Below are 21297 nucleotides of genomic sequence, written 5' to 3' on the forward strand. Positions count from 1 at the left end.
ATACTTTGCTCTAAGACTAATTTTGACTAATAACCCAAGTCTAAAACAGCCACATAAGTATATGAATTCCATGAACTGTTTAAGAGGTTGTTCCGGTAAGACATGAGGCTGGTGGAGAAGAACAGCACCAGTGATTTCTCAGGGATCAGAGACAGCCCTGTATCACACGTAGGATGATTCATAAAGCTGTTGCATGTAAGTTCTAGATCTACTACAAATGAACACATAAAAATCAGAATTTCAGGTCACCTATACAACCCAGCAAGCCAAATTTCCCCCAAATTTTACTCTTTAACAATGCAGATCACGAGTTTTTCAAACACCAAACAAGTCAAAGATCACAACTCCTTTCATTTCACACTGATAGAAACATTTCCAATGGATAGGTATTGTGAACAGTAGTGAGGTTGAAGCAAGAGATCTTGAGATCAAGGCCAGCTTGGAATACACAGAGCAAGACCCTGTAGAGAGGAAGAAGGAGAAGGAGGGAGAGGGATAGGAAATTTTGAGATCCTAGAACTTTCAGTTTAATAGGCTGACAAAGGAAGAAATCAGTATTGCCCCTTCCTGGTCTACTTAAAAGTAGCCCAGGTAATAAATGTACTTATGATTTGCTTCATTCTCCCTCTAGGCTAACTTTTCAATAGGCTTTACCCTCGGGTGCTTTAGAGGGATCAGCACAATGGTTCAGAGGATGCTCCCTCGCCTGAGCTTGAGCCCAACGACACAAACGCCATGAGCTTGGAAACCTGAAAGCTCTCCAGGATGGAGACAACTGACTACCAGGAGTTGTTCTCTGCCCTCAACACATGCACCCACGTGCACACATGCATTCAAAAATAGTATATGGACGTGTGTGTGTGTGTGTGTGTGTGTGTGTGTGTGTGTGTGTGTGTGTGTGTGTGTGTGTGGAAAATTTGAAGAATTTTTAGAATTCCTGGGAGATTTGATTGTAGCAGTGACAAGGATGTCATCATTCAAAATGGCATACCATTGGAGGCATTCATCACTTAACCCTGTAGAACAAAAGAGAAGGTGGATGTAAGGAGGCACCCCTTTAGGAGAAGGCTAACTTTCTAATAGTGCCTGCTGTGCAAGCCTGGAGACCTGGGTTACGTCCCCTTGTAAAAGAGTGCAGAAAGAATCATCTCACAGAGTGGTCCTCTGATCTCCACTTGAATGCTGTGACGTAGTTGGAGTACTTTGAATGAGAATGGCCTCCACTGTCTGATAGGTTAGAGTGTCACTAGGGAGTGGTTCTAGGTCAAAGGATTAGGAAGTGTGGCCCTATAGGAGGAAGTAGGCCACTGGGAGTGAGCTTTGAGCTTTCAAAAACCCAAGGAGTCTCCCTTCCTCTCTTCCTGCTGTCTTCTCATCTGGATTTAGAACTCTCAGCTACTTCTCCAGCACAATGCCTGCCTGTATGCCATGTTTACCACCATAATGATAATGGACTAAACCCCTGAAACTCTCTGCAAGCCTCCAATTAAATGCTTTCTCTTATGAGAGTTGCCTCATTCATAGTGTTTCCTCACAGCAGCAGAACACTAAGACCCATCATGTACGTCCAAGATGATGATGATGATGATGCCAGAAATCATCAAAGCTCTGGCACTATATCCAATTCACCCAATGGGATTAGACACAAAATGAAAAGCTAAACGTAATAAGTGAACTCACATAGTCAATAGTATTACAGGAGTTTAATGTACATTAAGCATCCCAGGAATCAACTATTCCATAGTTACACTACCCTTTTCAAGTTCTCTCCACACTGTGCTTTGTTTCAGGAATGGAGTGCATGAACACCAAAACATCACACCAGCCGTGAAGCAGACATTCAGGGATGTTTCCTCATGATTTCTTGAATGGTCAGGCCAATTGTTTCTATTAAAATACACAGATATTGTATATGGCATTATACTGGATTCTTAATTATGAATTTAGGTAACTCAATTTTATGTATAGAAAATGTTACTGGCCATAAGCCAGGCCAAAAAAGGCAAACTGTACATGTTGTCACTCATAAGAGGAAGTTAAAAGAGTTGATCTCTAAGGACATATACAGTGGAGCAGGGCTTGCCAGAGGCTAGTAGGGTAGAGAGAAGAAAGAGGGCTGGCTCACTGTAGAAAATATAGTAAGTTTAGCATTCTACACCACAGTTGAGTGACTGTAATAATTCATTTATTAACATTTCAAAATGAAAAAGAATTTAAGTGTTTCTAACACAGAGAATGATAAATGATTGATGTTATGGGTATATTAATTTCCTTGCTTTGATCGCTGCACATTGGATCTATGTGCTGAATTCACACTGGCGCTCATGATGATGTACAATTATTAGGTGGCAATTACATAAGAACTCTGCTGAGTTACAAAGAGGAGCTAGGAAAAAACTGTTATAAAAGTGGGAGACCTAGCAGCATCTATGATCTGTATTAAATTACAACAGCAAATTAAAATATTTAAGAGACACAGAATACTGAGAAACAGATAACTTATTAGTTGAGCTGAAGTCAAATTAAAATTTCAAGAGCGATGGTTGAAAGGAAAAAAAAAAAAATTAAAGCCACTGCTTTCTTTTCAAAGAGGTATTACCAGATGACATTCATCCATGACGAAGAATGGTTGTGATACTTAATTTTAGTTGACAGTTAATTTTAGATTAATCCTTTGGATGGAAAAGTAGCCAGACAGCTGGCAAACACTATAGAGTATCTAGGAGAGTATTTTATAAACAATTTGTCCACATGAAGCTATGGACTGATTAAGAAGAATCACCTTCACACAATGGGGCAAGCACTATGCAATCAGTTGGCAGCCCAGATCATCAAAAGGCAAAGTATAGGTTAATTTATGCTATCACGTAGGTACTCTTCTTTCCTATCCTTAGGTCTACAGTGTAAGTCTTCCAACTGTAGATGTTGGGGGCATGTCTACTCCAACTCCACACTCCAAGTTCTCAGGTCCTGGACACTGCACTACAAACCACTGTGTCCACACTAGCCCCTCACATTCTCCACTTGTAGAAGGTCTGTTAGGAATGAGGTTCCATAGTCTTTTAGAACAAGTCCCTTAATTAAAACCTTTCCATATGCCATAGCTATTAGTATTCCTATAGGCTCAGGACTCTCTAGAGTCTCTTACCTAGTGTTTATGTGTTAGGACAGGTCTCACTATTTTCCTCTGGTTTATGGCAACTCTCTTATCTCACTATGCAGTCATTTTCCTGAGAACTGTGGGATGACAGAATCTCAATGCATTAGTTTGTTTGTTTAAAGAAAGAAGAAGATAGAGAAAGAAATTTGGATTTAATTAACTCCCAAAACACAGCAAAACCTGATGCAGCACCCCCAGGTATATATGACTACATGTAACAAGTTTTTATTCTCTACACGAGGAAAGAGCACTGTAAAGATAAACAAGGAGGAATGAACAAAAAAAATAATCATATGAAAATATATAATGAAAGATTTTTAAGATAGATTTTTATCTACAGAAAACAGTGCTAGAAGAATAAAAACTCCTGAAGCAACAGTACCCAGTGTTGGGAAGTAATGAAGTCCCTGAAAAACACGTAGGAAGTCTTGTCATAGAAAATGCACATCTATGTTTTGAGTTACAATTCCAGGGAGTCTGGACCTCCCTGCAAAACCGAGCAGAGTATGTTTGGGAAAGAGAGAAGACCACCACATCAATTTTCATATTTCTCAGTTCATAGTCTAGCAAAATAATCAAGCCTCCATCTCTTTGTTGAGTTTCAATAAAGGCATAGAGTGGATGACCAAATGAAATGCATTAAGCAGGCAATCTCAGGATAAGGGAAGACAAGGAAACAAAATAAAAGCAAGAATAGTACCAACTGTGGAGTGCCATTTTGATCTAAATGTCAACATAGTCTGGCCCAGCTGCAGAGGCCAGCCTCAAGAGGTTGGCCAGGCCTGGAAGTTAGGATTCTAATTTGAACTGAGTATAGACACCTCAAAGACAACAATAAATCATTTGAGGGACCCTCATCACCTCTGGTACCCTGGATAAACACAGATGGGGTGGGTAGAGCACCAACAAGAATCCACTGTGACATCTAAAACTAATTTCCTTCATTAAAATGAGGCTTCCATTACAACTAAAAATAAAAAAGAACTCATAGAGATTGCCTAAATGAGCACTATAAATCATTATGAATTAACTAATTTAGCCTTCCAAATTTAATATGCAATACCTTCTACACTGTAAATAAAAGCAGAGAATGATAACCTAACTACAGATCTTTTTACAGTTCCAATATGGCAGCTTGTTGCAACATACTATTTGTTTCATCAAATATATATTATAGTCAAAGTGCTGAAGACAAACTACATGGAAGGCATAATTATAAGGTTTGATAAGTAATTTGTTAAAACTGTTCAAAACTCGTGCTAATAAAAGGGAAAATAGTAACTTTATAAAAGATAAACTCCCAGCTGGGCAGTGGTGGCTCACAACTTTAATCCCAGATCTTGGAAGGCAGAAGCAGGCAGATCTCTGAATTCAAGCCCAATCTGGTCTACAGGGTAAGTTCAAGGACAACCAAGACTCCACAGAGAAACCCTGTCTTGAAAACCAGAAAAAGATAGAAAAAAAAATTAATCACATAAGACAAAGCCTGAGAACTCCACTTCCTAGGCATCGATATGACATACCCCCTGATAACGATATACTGGGAAGAATATATTAGCACTAGGGTATTCTTCCCAAAGCATTTCTCAATCTAATTGCAGAGAAGGACATAAGGGAAAAGGAAATGAGACAAACTCAAATTGGGAGCACCCTACACATGGAGCAAGATTCTTCGGAAGACTATCATTGAGTGGAAGAGACATGGGGACACAATGCAGACTGAGACTGGATCCTGGACAGGAAAGAAGGTTGGCTAGGAATACAGTCTATAAAGCATTAACAATGTTCATGCCATAGATATTTAATAATTGCCCATAAATTATAGAAGATATTGACAAGGAAATACTGAAAAAGGGTACAAATATAAAAACTCTTTTTTATTTCACTACTCTAACTTTTGTTTAAAATAAAGTTTCTGGAAGGGGCAGAACTAAAGTATTTTAAAACAGTTTTAATAAACAATTTGGAAAAAAGCAGTGGATAGTTGGAATAGCCTTCAGAAGGAAGGAAGGAAAGAAGGAAAGGAGGGAGGGAAGGAGGGAGGAGGGAGGAAGGGAGAGAAAGACAGATGCAAGACAAGAAAGGAAAACAATTTTTTTAAGTTCTCTAAAATTACCAAAACAGCCGTTAGAGTATATGTCCTAAATAAATACATGAAGAAATAAGGACAAACTCAAGGCTCCCAAGAAGAGTTCACACAGGTATCCAAATTCCGTTCACAGCTCTGGAGCCAGGCATCCAATGAGTCTTTTCCAAACACAAAGCCTATGGTAAGTCCAGTTGCTCCTGCTTTGGACTGCAAGCCTGCTCTGTGAGCTATGTATCTGGTCCCTTTGCCAAGCAATCTTTCCACACAAAAAAAAAAAAAAAAAAAAAAAAAAAAACTCATCAAACTTCTTTGATCTTAAACAAGAATTAAATAGCTGGGCCAGAATCCATATTAAACATTAGTAAACACCATTTTATTTTTGAGATAATCCCTCTACTGATGTAGTTTATGGGAAATTCTTCAAGGTGACTGTGTTCCTGCAACCTGCACCTGAACTCTCATCTGCCTAACTTGCCATGTGTGTTTCCATAGTTTTTTGTCTACACACAAAGCCCATTTCCTAGGGTTCAATACTAGACCCATGCTGGCACCTGAAAGCCCAGGTCTTGTCATCACCCATGAAGGCTTGAGGTGCCTGGCTTTCTTGCCCGCAGTAACCTTCACTTTCATTTTCTTCAGCCCCCATCCTTCAGGTCACATGCTGTCTGTTTTCTCACCTAAAAGCTGCCTTCCCTCAAACGCCACCTCCACACTCCTGCCTGACCTCAGTCTTCCATCTTCCAACTTTACTTGTTGTAAATCTTTTTTCTTATCCCAATGAAATCTCCACTCTAGTATTTTCTGCCTCCATGCAGACCAGTTGTTTAATGTACAATTATTTCTACATTCGTTAGGTTCACCACATGCCTCTCCCCCCAAACTCTTATGTACAATATTTAACATGTCTGCTTTCCTCCAGGGAACTTCCTATCTCTTACAGATCAGTTTTGTTTCAATGCAGTTTGCTGCACATTTCACAACAGAGAGACGTCATTAGTCACTTTTAAATGCATATAATTTGCCAATCTCGTTTTATAACAATCATGAGATAAGGATAAAATTCTAGAACACAGAGCTGGAGCCTGAATATTAGCAGGTCTAGCCTAGAACCCTAAGCAACTACTCCATAAAACAAGATCCTTCAGAAAACAGTGCAATTGCTTTCTCGACAGCAGAAATCCGATTCAGAACAGCTATAAACTGCTCTGCATCACTCCTGCAAAGGAGCACAGGAGACCACACAGACCCTTGGTGACATGCAATCAGGGTCAGTGTGTGGTTGAGCACTGTACAACAGCATCTGCGCAGAGTGAATGACGCTGAGACTGCTCCCAAATATCACTAAGTTTTGTGACTTTGTCTACCCAAGGAATATGCATTCCACTTTGTACGAAGGTACTGAACGGGTCAAGAGCAGGCCCCACCTGAAAATCAGGTTACTCCAGTAGCTGTAGAGACTCCAAAATCTTTTTCTTTATGAGCTGGAGAAGGCCAGAGGGTCCTATATACCAAAACTTCACCATTTTGCTGCTACTGATTTTAGACACACTGTCTCCATCATATGCTGATAAAATATTGGCACAAAGTAAATATTTTGACACTATCTCCAGCAAAATTGAGAAACAAAAAGATGTAAACATAATATATGAGCATATTTAGACAGTAAAGAGCAATTGAGCAGAGAACAGCAACCGGAGAGGAGGCATCTTTTCAACTGAATTACAAATGCTAGACTCAATAATTTCATTCATGAATGTAGATTTTATAAGACAGCATACTCATTAAATTTACATACATCAAGTTGAGTGGGATAGTTAACACCACAGAGAGTCAGATTACATTTAATATGATGGACTATTTGAGCCCTAGGCAAATGCATACAAGCCTCATGTGGAAGATGGTCAGGTGTGAAGGACTTCTGCCAGAAAGCAAAATAAGCACTTGCTAGGCAGAGGCTACAGTCACAAAACAGACATGGAAAAGACATTATTATAAATAATCAATATGTTTGGGGAAACTAAATATTCATTGTTAAGGCAAAAGATATCACTGGATTTAAATAGTGTTTGTGTATTGTTTCAGGGTGTTTATTAATATCACACTACTGCAGCCACAAATTGGCTAAACATCTTAAAAGGAGGTCCACATGATAGCCTAATTATATGTCTTGGGACTATGAAGCTCACATCCTAAAAGTATAATTTTTCCAAAATATTTTCAAAAAGTACAACACTACGTTTTAAGCAGATTTTGTTGTTGTTGTTGTTGTTGTTTTGGGTTTTTTGTTTTGTTTTGTTTGGTTTGGTTTGGTTTTTTTTTTGTTTTGTAGAGACAGGGTTTCTCTGTATAGCCCTGGCTGTCCTGGAACTCACTTTGTAGACCAGGCTGGCCTCGAACTCAGAAATCCGCCTGCCTCCGCCTCCCAAGTGCTGGGATTAAAGGCGTGTGCCACCACCACCCGGCTTAAGCACATTTTTATTGCTCTTCCACACTATACAATATCAAATGGTCCTTTTGATGTTTATCCCCACATTGAGGTATATTCTCACTACCATGAATGGTTTCATGCCAACAGAAATGAAAAAAAAAAAAAAAAGAAAGAAAGATTCATGATCTTTTTCCACTACTAGCGAAATCTATCTTATTTTCGCGATACAATAACTATTTTTAGATTGGATCTAGACATAAAGAAAAAAGTGAAAATATAAAGACCAGCAACAATCTGAAAACCACAGAGATGGCGCAGTCAATGAAGTGCTTGCTATACTGCATGCAGACCTGAGTTAGACCCTAGCACCCTTGTCAGGAGCCAGGCATTGTGTCCTGGGCGCATAATCAGAGCCCTGAGAAGACAAAGGCTGGAGTAGCAAGGAGCCTCACAGGTCAGCAAACCTAGCCTGAAAACAGAAAGATCCCTCCTAGAAACAGACACCTGACCTCTGACCTCTACCCCTGCCTGCCATGTAAAGACACACTGGCACACCTACAGATACACACACATTAAAATAAAATAGGAGATAAAATGAAATGGGATATAGGGTGGAAATGCTTGCAAGAATGTATAACTTAGAATTAATGTTATTAGTACTTTACCATAACTAGCTATAAATAAGCTTTTGCTGTTGCCTATCAATTTTATGTGTACAGTGAGCAGTGTAAATCATCTCAATTAAAAACAAAATTCCAATGTATTTTCATGCCAACATCAAACACCAATAAAGAAAAATCAATTAAGGATCACTTCTATTGAATAAATGCTAATTTTAATAGAACAAACAAAAAGTGTAATGAAGTGCAAGCTGATCTGAAGTGTGATTTACATAGGAATAAGGCCGAGCCAGAACTAGCAAGCATCACCTACCTGCGCAGACACCACCCGCCACTGATTAAAAAGTCTCTCATAGGATGGACCATCTAGAGACTGCCATATCCAGGGATCCATCCCATAATTAGCCTCCAAACGCTGACACCATTGCATACACTAGCAAGCGTTGGCTGAAAGGACCCTGATATAGCTGTCTCTTGTGAGACTAGGCTGGGGGCCTAGCAAACACAGAAGTGGATGCACACAGTCAGCTATTGGATGGATCACAGGGCCCTCAATGGAGGAGCCAGAGAAAGTATCCAAGGAGCTAAAGAGATCTGCAACCCTGTAGGTGCAACAACATTATGAACTAACCAGTACCCGGGAGCTCTTGACTCTAGCTGCATATGTATCAAAAGATGGCCTAGTCGGCCATCACTGGAAAGAGAGGCCCATTGGACAGGTAAACTTTATATGCCCCAGTACAGGGGAATGCCAGGGCCAAAAAAATGGGAATGGGTGGGTAGGGAAGTGGGGGGGGAGGGTATGGGGGACTTTTGGGATAGCATTCTAAATGTAATTGAGGAAAATACATAATAATAAAAAATATTTTTAAAAAAAGTCTCTCATTCACTTACTTGGAAACTTTTAAAAACACCAGGCATTTCCTCATAAATTACACTACAGATTAAACAGTCTCTTAACTTCAGACACGAAGGCTGACTTTCCCACTGTGACAGAGAAGGAGGTCCTTGCAGATATAAGAAAGAAAAAGGGGAAAAAATGGTTTTGAAAGCATTACACGAAAGGAGATCAATTTGTCTATGGTGGTTTTGACTATTGTTTTCCATACTGTTCCATATGCTTGAAATATTCTACAATTAGGAAAAGACAAGTAGAACTACATTTCTATTATATACTGAACAGGTTTTAAACACAAATGTAACGCCTTTAGTATCTTTCTCATTTCCCTTCAATAAAAATGCCAATATATGTATTAGATAGGAAGTCACCTAAGTTCTATTGCCAGGAGGCACTTCAAGTATAAGCTTTCAAAAAAATAAGCTGTATTTTATAAATGTGTATTCTCCTACTTCTACAATGAAGCCTGATAAATATCTTCGCAGAAGGTCATTACAGAATCTCAATTAATATGTAAGTATCTCCAGCAACTTTACTAAACTGTTCTCTCTGTACAATGCTAGAGAGCATTCTAGAATTTAATTACTGACAGAATGATTCTGTTATCGCTGGCATGCACTTAATGCCAGTTGATGCTGGCACCCTGATAGATGACCTGTCTCACATGGTGCTCATCCTCTCAATGATAAACACGAGGAAATGAAAAACGATAAATGCATGAAAAAGCTCTTCACTTCCTTAATATTTCTGTGTTACTGGGTTACTGGGCAGAATAGCAATTCCAGCTAGCCTCCATCCAGCCTAATGCTTGCAGGCAGAGAAACACACAATCTCTTTAAAAATCTTAAATGTTTCCTGGCTTGGTACTCGGCTTTGATTGCAGCTCCCTGGGGACAGAGGCAGATGGATCTCAGTGGGTTTGAGGCCAGGCTGTAACATAGCAACTCCAGGCCAACAAAAACTACATCGCGAGACAATGTCTCAAAAACAGTCTTAACGTTTGAGACATTTCATAGATTGGATGGACATTTGTTTGGAATTATACTAGGTAGTTAACCTAGAAAGGACACAGATATTCAAATAATAAAGGACATAATCTGTAAGACATTCATGTATCACAAGGGAAGATTTTAAAGACTGCTTACCCTAAGACATGAGGTGTATGGGAGTTCTCAGATAGAAACATGGCAAGACAAACAGAAGAGGCCAGTGTAATTGCCTCATAAGATGTACAATAAGAGAGAAAAATACAGACAGAGAGAGATAATAAGACTAAAGAAGTTAATCAATACAGACTCAAGTTACTTATTTGGGATGCACCCTTCGAGACGGGAAGCAGTGGCTAAAGAAAGCCAGGAAAAAGACTGTAACTCAGATCCCCACCCCGACTACACCAAGGCAAGTAAGAGAATTCTTGGGTACTGCTGGCTTCTACAGACTCTAGATACCTGGGTTGGCAACCTTAGCTGCCCTGTTGTACCCCCTAACCAAGGAAGGGGAGATGTTTGTGGACCCCATAGAAACTGGTACTCGAGCCTTTAAATGTAGAAGAGAGACCAGGGGTCGCCAGAGGAGTCCTTACTCAGACTTTGAGACCTTGAAAAAGGCCAGTGGCTTACCTACCCAAGTAGTTACACCCTGTTGCCAGCGGGTGGTTTTCTTGCCTAAAAGCTACTGCTGCCATAACCCTGCTTGTCAAGGATGCTGATAAGCTCACTCTGGGACAGCAAATAGCTGTAGTGGCACCCCACGCTCTTGAAAGCATTATCCAAAAGCCCCCTGAGGGATGGATGATGACCAACGCTCCTGCGACACATTATTAGAGCTTTTTTGTTTACTGAACAAGTGACCTTCGCTCCCCTGCTGTCCTCAAGGAACCCTACTGCCCGAGACTTCACCTACTCATCACTGTGTTGACATTCTGGCAGAAAATGATCTGAAGGGTCAGAACAGCCTTGGCCTGAGATGGATGGCTAGTAGCCTCGAGGTTGAAGGTAAGCAGAAGGCGGGGACAGCAGTACGGTGGTGGACAGAAAGCAAGTGATCTAGGCCAGCAGCCTCCCTGAAGGGATGTGGGCCCAAAAAGCTAATCTTGTGACTTTGATACAAAGAGGGCTGTTGACATCTGCAGAGAAGGACCTAAGATGCTGTGGCTAAAGGAAATCAGATGGCAAATCTAACTGCCAAACAGGCGGCCCAAGGAGCAATGATCCTGGCAGTCAAGGAACCTAAAGATTATTATGGCATCAGGTAGACCAGCTTTAGATACACCCCTGAGCACTATCAAGTTATGGACATTATTTGACCAACCTGGGGGCCAAGAAATTAAAAGGTGTGGTTAGGTCCTTTGACTACTATGTTACAGGACTCTCTGACTTGGCAGAAGAAATAGTCAAAAGCTACAAGGCCTGCGCTATGACGAGGTAGAATTTCTAAAAGAAATCTTCCCAAGGTAATTGGGTCCAATAATGGACCTGTCTTTGTTGCCCAGGTAAATCAGGGACTGGCCAAGATATTGGGGATTAATTAGAAGTTACATTGTGCATGCAGGCCCCAAAGCTCAGGACAAGTAGAGAAAATAAATAGAACCATTAAGAGACCCTTACCAAATTGACAGCGGAGACTGGCGCTGATTGGATAGCTCTCCTACCCTTTGTGCTCTTCAGGGTTAGAAACACCCCTGGACAGTTTAGACTGACCCTCCTATAAATTACTCTACAGGGGGCCCCCTCCACTGGTAAAAATAGCCTTTTTACATGGTGCTGACATGCGGCTTTCCTAGCCTTTGTTCTCTAGGCTCAAGGTGCTCCAGTGGGTGAGACAGTGAGCGAAAAAGCAGCTCCAGAAGGCCTACTCAAGAGAAGAAGACCTGCTACATTAGATGTCTCCACGCAGAAAACCTTGAGACTCCGGTGGAAAGGCCCTTATCTTGTACTCTTGACCACCCTACTTTCTACCTTTATGGGACCCCTTTTGATTTTGCTTCTGCTTTTAATTATAGGTCCATGTGTGTTAAATAGACAAGTCACCTTTATTAGAACAAAAATTAGTGCAGTGCGGCTTTTGGTTTTGAGACACCAGTACCATGTCCTAAAGGATCAAGTGTGTCAGGGAGAAGATAGTGTCTAGTTCTAAGATTAGAACTACTAACAAGTAGAAGTGGGGAATGAAAAAGTAAAACGTAAAAACAAAATTCTAGGCCTTTAGGCCCAGGCTTGGGAATGTGGCCTCTGTGACTCAATGCTCAAAGGTATTGTCTTAGTCAGGGTTTCTATTCCTGCACAAACATCATGACCAAGAAGCAAGTTGGGGAGGAAAGGGTTTATTCGGCTTACACTTCCATGCTGCTGTTGATCACCAAAGGATGCAGGACTGGAACTCAAGCAGGTCAGAAAGCAGGAGCTGATGCAGAGGCCATGGAGGGATGTTCTTTTCTGGCTTGCTCAGCCTGCTCTCTTATAAAACCCAAGACTACCAGCCCAGAGATGGTCCTACCCACAAGGGGCCTTTCCCCCTTGATCACTAATTGAGAAAATGCCTTACAGTTGGATCTTATGGAGGCATTTCCTCAACTGAAGCTCCTTTCTCTGTGATAATTCCAGCTGTGTCAAGTTGACACAAAACTAGCCAGTACAGGTATGCTAATCATAAAACAGATAGCGACATCCCTCCACCCACCCACTTGCTGGGTTCAAGGAGTATTCATTCAAAGAAAGTCACCCTGACCCACCCTGACCATTGCTGGAACCCGCTATGCAAATGTGCTATTGTTAGCGGCTCTTAGAAACTGTCTTGAGAAATAACCCTCACAATTACCAGGTATTCCTCGTGACAGTTGTGACTTTGCACTTCCTTGTGACTCTTAACTAGTATCTTTGGTATTTTCCAACAATGCCCTCCCCACTTCTTTGAGTTGTGGTTTCTTCCTTTAAATACCCTCTTACCCAGCTACTCAGGGCGCCATGGTCCTCTACCCCCGCGTGGTGTATGACCGTGGGCTCGAGAGCGCTCTTGAATAAAAATCCTCTTGCATTTTGCAGCAAGACCGTTTCTTGTGGGTGATTTTGGGGTGTCGCCTCTCCTGAGTCAGAACATGGGGGAGTCCTAACATGTGGGTCTTTCATTAGGAAGTTTAGATGAGGGTGGGTGAGATGGCTAAGCAAATAAGGGTGTTTCCCACCAAGCCTAGCAACCTGAGTTTGATGCCAATGATTCACATGGTGGAAGGAGAACCGAGTCCTGCAAGTTGTCTCCTGACCTTTAGACATGCACTGTGGTATGATCACCCACACACATATGTGTACACCATTAAATAAACATAACATTTTACATGTATAACTAGAAATTCATCACTGTTTTAGAAACTAGACCATTATGAGACCAAGAAAATCAATTCTCTAAGCAAAAATAAAAAGTTGAAGTATTACACTATATTTTGCATTCATTAAATAATCAAGTCAGTAATATTTCAGAGGACTATCTTAAGGAAGAAAAACAAGTGTTCTTCAAAATAAAGTTGCTACTTCATGTACAAATTAAATACTTTACATAATTGGTAAATAGGAATAATTGTTTTTAAAACTGCACAATTGTGACACAAGACCTTACATATAAATTTTAAATGTGATGAAACCTTTACAAGCACAAATGCCAAAAGGTTAATAGCTGATTTCTAAATGTTTCTGTCAGGAGCATGTTGTTGTTGTTGTTGTTGTTGTTGTTGTTGTTGTTGTTGTTGTTAATAAAAAGTTCTGCTCAGCTGTGCCCTTTTATCTTTCTCTCCTTCCTCCACCCAAGGCTCAGGACTGAGAACAATCCTATGGGTCTGACGGCTGGGAGCATCTAGACAACAGTGTCTTCTGGACTGGAAAGGAACAATGCAAGCCTCAACTCTAAGTTGCTGTGGCTGCCTGTACAAGAGCTCTACAGGATTGAGACATTCCATTCCAGGATAGAGGAAGGAGAGGCCCAGGAGCCCCACCCTTAAGTGAGGAGTTGTTTGACAACTGACTGCCAGGAAAAAGGGTATTTTTTTAAGCTCTTAGTAGCTTAACCATTCTCAGATTCCAATGAATAACAAATACACTAGATAGTTGTTATAAAATATAAATTGTGTGTGTGTGTGTGTTGTGTGTGTGTGTGGTGTGTGTGTGTGTATGCATCTTAGGCACTGTACACATATTTGATAGTCACAAAGAATAAAGAATATATACAAATCTATATTTTAGAATACTACTGATCAAGTCCAGTAGCATGAAATTCTAGTAGTCACTGTATCTAGGGTAAATACTAGAAGGACAGAGCTGTTTCTCACCGTCTCCAGGGTAGACATTAGAATGACTAATTGTTTTCTACAAGTTCTTTGACCTTGAAGAAATCATTGCGGAAAAAGGAGCTTTGCAGCCTTTGCCTGACTTTGATTGCAGGACAGCACTGCCACACCCTTGTGTTGTAGAGCATGGAAAACAGAAAGGCAGGAGCATACTGGTTTCCTTCACGAAACGTATAGATTAGATGGAGGCTTTGTACTGAAGAGCTTGTTTTACCCAAAAAAACAATATTTGTGTACCAATCAATAAATACGCTTCTGCACAGCTGTTTGAGGGTCTTCTCAAGGTGGGACCTCCCCGCTGTTTTAGACCCTGATTACATTTTGGAAAGACCCTCTTTCTTTGACAGTGCTGTGTGACTGAGAACACTGACAGTTCAGTGTAATGAAATAATGGTGCCCAGAAAAAATGTCTCTAACTCACACTTAAAGGCAAGACACACTTCCTCAGTGACTTCAGCTTTCAGCTTCGGAGACAAGAGCAGGTTGTATTCAAGATATTCTAATAGAACCAAGGATTCAGAGCCGGGGAAAGAATCTGTTCTGTTGTTTGAACAACAACTTAGGAATGACTCACCCCTCAAATATTTAACAGCCCAGCAAAGAAACACTTCCATTCAACTTCTGCTAAATAAAACATATGTTTGATTGACGTGCCTCGGATTAAATAAGTGATCTGGCCCAGATCACCAAGTATCTATAATTACTTCAAATTGTCCAGCTCCAACTGAACTGCACATACTTCCCTGAATCTAAAAGCAATGGCAGCAGTCCCCAAAAGTATAGTATAGCCTACATTCACTATTTCTTGGATGGCTGTCCTTTTAACTAACTACTTGTGATCATAAACTGTGTTCTTTATAATGTTTAACAGCAATGGGCTGCTTTCTCTGTGTACTCAGATGGTACTCACAACTATAAGAATATTTTAGTGTAGTTAGAAGAGCCAAAATAGTACCATTCCAAAGTTCCAGAGGTAATTAACGTACATGTTCAGAGCATGAAAAGAAAGGTCTCTCTGCCATCGCAAGTCTGCCAAGGTGATACTGAAGAGAGCTACCTTCACACAAGCCTCAAGACTGGTGGCAAAGGCCAGCAAAAAGCTTTTCTTTTGTCCTTGGTGGAGATTATAGCAGCTCATGGAGTCAACAGGGAAGGAGTTCCAAATTGTAGGCAAAAAACAAAAACAAAAGTAACACTTAATTAAGAGCTGGTATAAGAGCAGATCCGCTTCCCAAGTCTAGATTTTACACAACATTAAAAGTATATTTAGAATCACTAGTACTTACTAAAAATCCTATGAAAACAAACTGGGCTTTTATTCTTTCCAGGGTCTTCTGAGACTCTAGGTGTTCACACTAAATCAAATACTTGCGATAAATAGAAAGTAAGACAGTGTAGTACAAATCCAACACTTCTGCTGAACAACTGTAGAAGCGCTATTAATAGTATCCAAATTTCATACACACGATAGACCATTAACTGATGAGCAAATGCAATAACTTCCATTTAGAAAAATGGATGAAGCTGCCAAAACTGACAGACAAATGGACAGACATATATAGAATAAATCTTGACTTGGAAATACACACAGCACCTCAGAAGTATTTAGAATATCCTTTTATAATTGGCCCCAAGTTATCTTTCCAATCTAACTTTTCAGACCTCTCACTGGTCCTAGGAGCTATTCAGAAACTAGCTCTATAATTTTGCTTACTGTTATTTCCTTCATAGCAAGAGACTGCCCTCCCCTCTGCCTATACAATTCTCAATTGCCAGTTGGCCCAGGCTGACTTTCTCAGCAAATTTCCCAAAAATACTGTAATTCACCATATTTTCCTTGAAGCTAATTAGGTATCTCAAAAAGCTAAAGTAGTTTCTTCCTACTCTGAACTTATAAAGAGCTGAATTATTAAACACTTCCTTCTGGCATTGCTTCTGTAATTTTTCAAATATTTATTTTGAATCATAACAGATATGAACTTGAAAGTAGCAACTATATAGATAAAAATCTATTTATATAAAATTAGCATCCATTTGGAGGAAGTAGTTTGAACTCTCTTAACATACATGGATAGCTGATCAAATCAGCTCATTTGGATTAAAAATCAGACACTGAATCTGACAGTGAAAGACTAAAGACCAAGCGACGAAGGCACCAAGAAAAGAGCTGATCAAGCGTCATAAGACACAGGTGTATATATATATACTGAGGCTGGAATGGAATGACACAGCACTAAGAAACCACCCAGCGTCCCGATGACAAGACCACAGTGGGACTACCTGCAAAGCACATGAGCTCAGACCACCCAGCTACACAATATGAAAGCTGCCATTTGATACTTCACTTGTTAATATACTGAGCAAAACTGAGATACAAAACAGAACCAAACTTCTTACCATCATCTTCTCAAAAAGCTTCAAGACTTCACTCTCTGGCAGCGCCTTTGGGTTGTTTTCCATTGTCTCTGAGGACAGTGATGAGCTGTCACTGATCCCAGACACAGTCTTCAGGTGGGGAAGGGGAGGTCTCTCTTTCTTGCTCCCTGGAATTCTTATACTGGCAAATTTGTCCAGCTATGAAGAAAAATAAAATAACACACAAGTTAATATTTCCTCATGCAGCAACTGTTATCTAGTTGCAAAAGCAGGGCAAAAATACAGGGCCAATCAATCACACTGTCAGTGATGGAGCGTTAATCTTAACAACATTGACCACAAGTGACGAGAAGGTTCCAGCAGGAACCCCATTTAAAGGCAGACGGAAAACCATACAACCTCACAAGATCTTACGTCTCTGCAATGTGTAGTGCACTGTAATCTATCCATTTTGAAGCCTTTATTTCTGTATGAAGGTGGATGGATCAAACTCAGGTCATCCAAGCTTGTTTGCCAGTGCCTTTACATGCGGATCCAATCTTGTTGGTCCCCTACTCATATTACAGTGAAAACAATAGGTTTATATTTTATAGATATAAAGTTCAGATCTTAAAAAACAAAAATCACAAAGTTTCCATTAAAGATTCTTGTGCCAGAAGACCTGGGCTTTATAGATTGGCAAACTGAACAGTTTCACAGACGCAAGTCAGCTAACAGTGATGGCACCAACTGTTACGCTTGCCCTGCAAGCCAGCCCTGCCCTTCACCAGTGCCCTCATGCACACTGTGCCCTAGTAGGGGACAAGGAGTCCCACAACAGGACATGCGTCAGGCATTTAAGTGTAATGCCTCTGTAGCTCTGCAGACAGTTGAGTTCCCACTAACATTTCTTGTGCACATGCCAGCCTACATCTGAATTTTGTGGACATTGACAGAGCAGGGACTTATTTAATACAGATTTTTGTGGTAACAGGATGTCTTCCATAACAAGATCAAGCAGCTGACTGCTACTTGAATATATTAATATTAGTCTAGAAAGTTACTTATTTATTCATTCAAAATTGTTTCTCCTCACAAAAAAAAACTAGTTATCTATTTCAAGAAACATAAAACTTTCAAAAAGGACAAAATAGCTTAAAGGAGGCTTTAAGTATATGTTTACTGAAACATATACTTAATCATAAAACTTATATAAATTTTTCATTATTAAGTATAAACCTATTTTCACTAGAACATGTATAGAGGGCCAACAGGAATGACCCATCCACTTACATACAAAAATAACAAATGCTTAAAATATATCTCTTATAGAAGTACACTACCCCCTACAGTAACACTAGCTACATATGGTTACTGAGTTCAATATTTAGTTCATTAGCTGCATAAACAAATTTCAAGTGCTCGAGGGACATATATATTTAGTGGCTACACTTGTAAATCCACACTCAGGATATTTCTACTATTGTAGAAACCCTATTAAAAGAGCTGGTAGAAGTATTAAAGTTATCTAATACATAGAAATCTTTATTTTTAAAATAGCATTAAATTATGTTATTATTTAATTTACTTAAATAGGTCAATTCATGATGTAAATGAATGTTTACATACAATATGTAGGCCTATGAATTATCTATGGAGATAATGTCTAGGGAAAATATAATGCACTGTGTACTTAAAGTCTATTTAACATAAGCTAGACTTGTAAGACTAGTCACAACATAGCATCACTCGCATACTAACAAACAAGCCACAAAAGCTGCAAAATGATAGTTGCTGGGTTTTTAATTCATCTGAAAGCGGAGGACACAGGAAAGAGAAAAAAAGAGTCACAGGAAGGGAAGGAGGCAAAGAAATAGGGGGAGCAGAGATATTATATATGAACTGGGTATGTAAAAATGGTTTTTGCCTGTCAGTGTGCCCTCAATATTCAATAATGTAGTGTTTTCATTGTATCAAGTATTGTTATAAGTAATAAAAGAATATATAGATAACCTCTGCAGTTCCAGGTGATAGTCTAAAATTTGTTTCATTTCACCAGTACAAATCTGAATTAAAATATTTCTCAAAACTGGGCACACTTGTTATCTGTCTCCAGGCTTCTGTGAATGGAGTTCAACAGCCTATGCACGTCTGTGGGGACAAGCCGTGGTCTTTTTGAGCCTTACATGAAGGCGTATAATTCAAGGTGAATATACTATTAATTGAATGAAATAAGGTTTGGAAGAAATTCCTTTCAAGAAAAACAGATGGTGAGGGCACAAAGAATAGAATCCAATAAGTAACAAAAGTCCTTTCTTCATGACCATTAGTTTTAGTTTACAAAGGTGTCCTCACTGTCCTCAGCCACTGGCCAGGGATAGGCAAATGAATTGCAGTGAATGTCCAATGGGCTACTGATTGGTGGATGGTTGCTGGCTCAGTGATTAAAAAACCAGTAAGTTCTCTTAAAAAGCCTAGGCATAAAACAAAACTGTTACCAACTCTTCCCCTCAATTCTTTCTTGGCCACATGTGCAGCATGTTGAAGGTTAGTGCCAGGAAAAGCTAAAATGGGATCCTTCCTCAGGTACAGAAGGCTTTCAGCAGCTGCAAACCATCCTCCCATACTACAGAGCAGAGAAAGCCCTCAGTGAAATGTCCATGATACAGCCCACGCCTTGAAGAGATCCTGGCAGCCACTATCTGAAGGCGAAGAGCAGCAGGCCAGGTCATAGTTTCCGGAAGAAACAGAGCAAACTTGAAATAGTTAACAGAGGACAGCTCAGCAGTAACCCTAAAGACAGACATCAGACTTAAAACGGAAAGCTATCCCAGAGATCTGGCACTGGCTAGATCAGTTGCTAAGTCAAAGCTAGACTGCCGGAGCTGGGCATCTGCTGCAACACAAGAAGGTCTGAGTTAAAATCCCCAGCACCCACATGGAAGCCAGGTGTTGCGTTGGGACTGCCTGCAACCCAAGGTCCTTAATGTTTTGGGGCAAGTGGGGACAAGAGATCATTGGGGCTTACTGGCCCTCACCTTAACTCTAAGTTCAGCGAAAGAACCAAACCTAGAATAAGAGAAGCCTCAAAATGCCTGGCAGGTAAAGAGCACAGTGCACTTGCAGAGGATCGAGTTTAATTACCAGCATCCACGTCAGGTAACTAACCCACAACCACCGATAATCCTTACATCAGAGGATAATCCTAACATCAGAGGACCTGACATCTTCTTCAGGATCCTAGGCACATGCACTCACATGTGCATATCCTCACACACATATGCACATAATTGAAAATTAGATATCTATATACACAGAGACAGGCAGTGGTAACACAAGGCACTCAATGTCCTTCTCGGGCCTTCATGGTTCTACACACACACACACACTCCCCACATGCAGCCAGCATACTCACATACATACACACTCACACATACAAGCACGCATTAAAAATAAATAAATAAAAAGCAGTTTGTCAGATTTTCAGTGACGCTCAGATCCCATGTATTCAAACCATGCGAAGCCACAGAAGAGCTGAATCCAAACTAAAGAAACAGGGTCCAGGTGAGCCCTGCTCTCAGCTGACTGGCCTCCTGCTCCAATCGCCTGCAAGAAGAGACCTTTCTCTTCTGAGAAGAAATGAAATCACATCTTCGACTTATGAAAGAAAAGTTCTACAGTACTAGAATTTTCTATAGAAATGTCTTTCATAAGTAGAAGCAAAATAAAGACAATGAAGTCAAAAGCTGAGAGAGGCTGGCTCCAGGCTTGTGGGCACTACAAAAACTGCTAAGCTTTTCAAGCTAAAAGGCAGTGGGTGAGACATAGAATTCCAGATCCACAAAAAGATAGGAAAACCAAAGGACAATGCATCAGTTAGCTGCTGCTAGGACTCTCGAGAGGTGGAGGGCAGGTGGTTACAAACTACACTGCCATACAGATATGGAGCAAGGAGAACATAGAGTGCATGTATGTAAAACCCTGGCATGACCAAATAAACATGATCTAGTAGGAAGGAAGCTCATGTGCAGAAGCTACAGTCCCTGGGTGAATTGATACCCTGCATCTTAATTGTTATTTGAAAACAAGTAGGGGATAAGAAAATAATTTCTGTAAGTCAAGGATTGGTTAGCCTCCATTCGGTCACTGCTGCAGCATTCTAACTTCTGTAAGTGTAGTATCAATGCATAAGTATAAAAACGACCTCATCTCTTATCTCACACGAAGTCTAATGAACTGTGACATCTATACTGAAGTGACATTAAACACAGCATCACTGATGCAGCATCAATATTACAAATGTAAGCAAGGCAATAACTGGGGAAAGTGAACCGAACGGAAGCACTCACAAGACAGTGGGAAACGCAGAGCCTACGGCTCCACTGGTGACAGAGTTCACAAAACGTTTGCTTTTA

At 40.3% G+C, this 21297-nt stretch overlaps 1 protein-coding gene across 3 annotated transcripts in view; it reads right to left on the reverse strand.

The window, feature by feature from the left end:
- Diaph3 (diaphanous related formin 3) overlaps positions 1 to 21297 on the reverse strand; it is a 485891-nt gene that overhangs the window by 418697 nt on the left and 45897 nt on the right. For all 3 annotated transcript variants that reach the window (NM_019670.2, XM_011245123.2, XM_006519312.4), the window contains one exon: positions 16925 to 17101. In NM_019670.2, coding sequence (NP_062644.1) covers positions 16925 to 17101 — 177 coding nt within the window. The remainder of the gene's footprint in view (positions 1 to 16924; positions 17102 to 21297) is intronic.

Source organism: Mus musculus, chromosome 14, assembly GCF_000001635.26.
Source record: "Mus musculus strain C57BL/6J chromosome 14, GRCm38.p6 C57BL/6J".
NCBI classification, from domain to species: domain Eukaryota; kingdom Metazoa; phylum Chordata; class Mammalia; order Rodentia; family Muridae; genus Mus; species Mus musculus.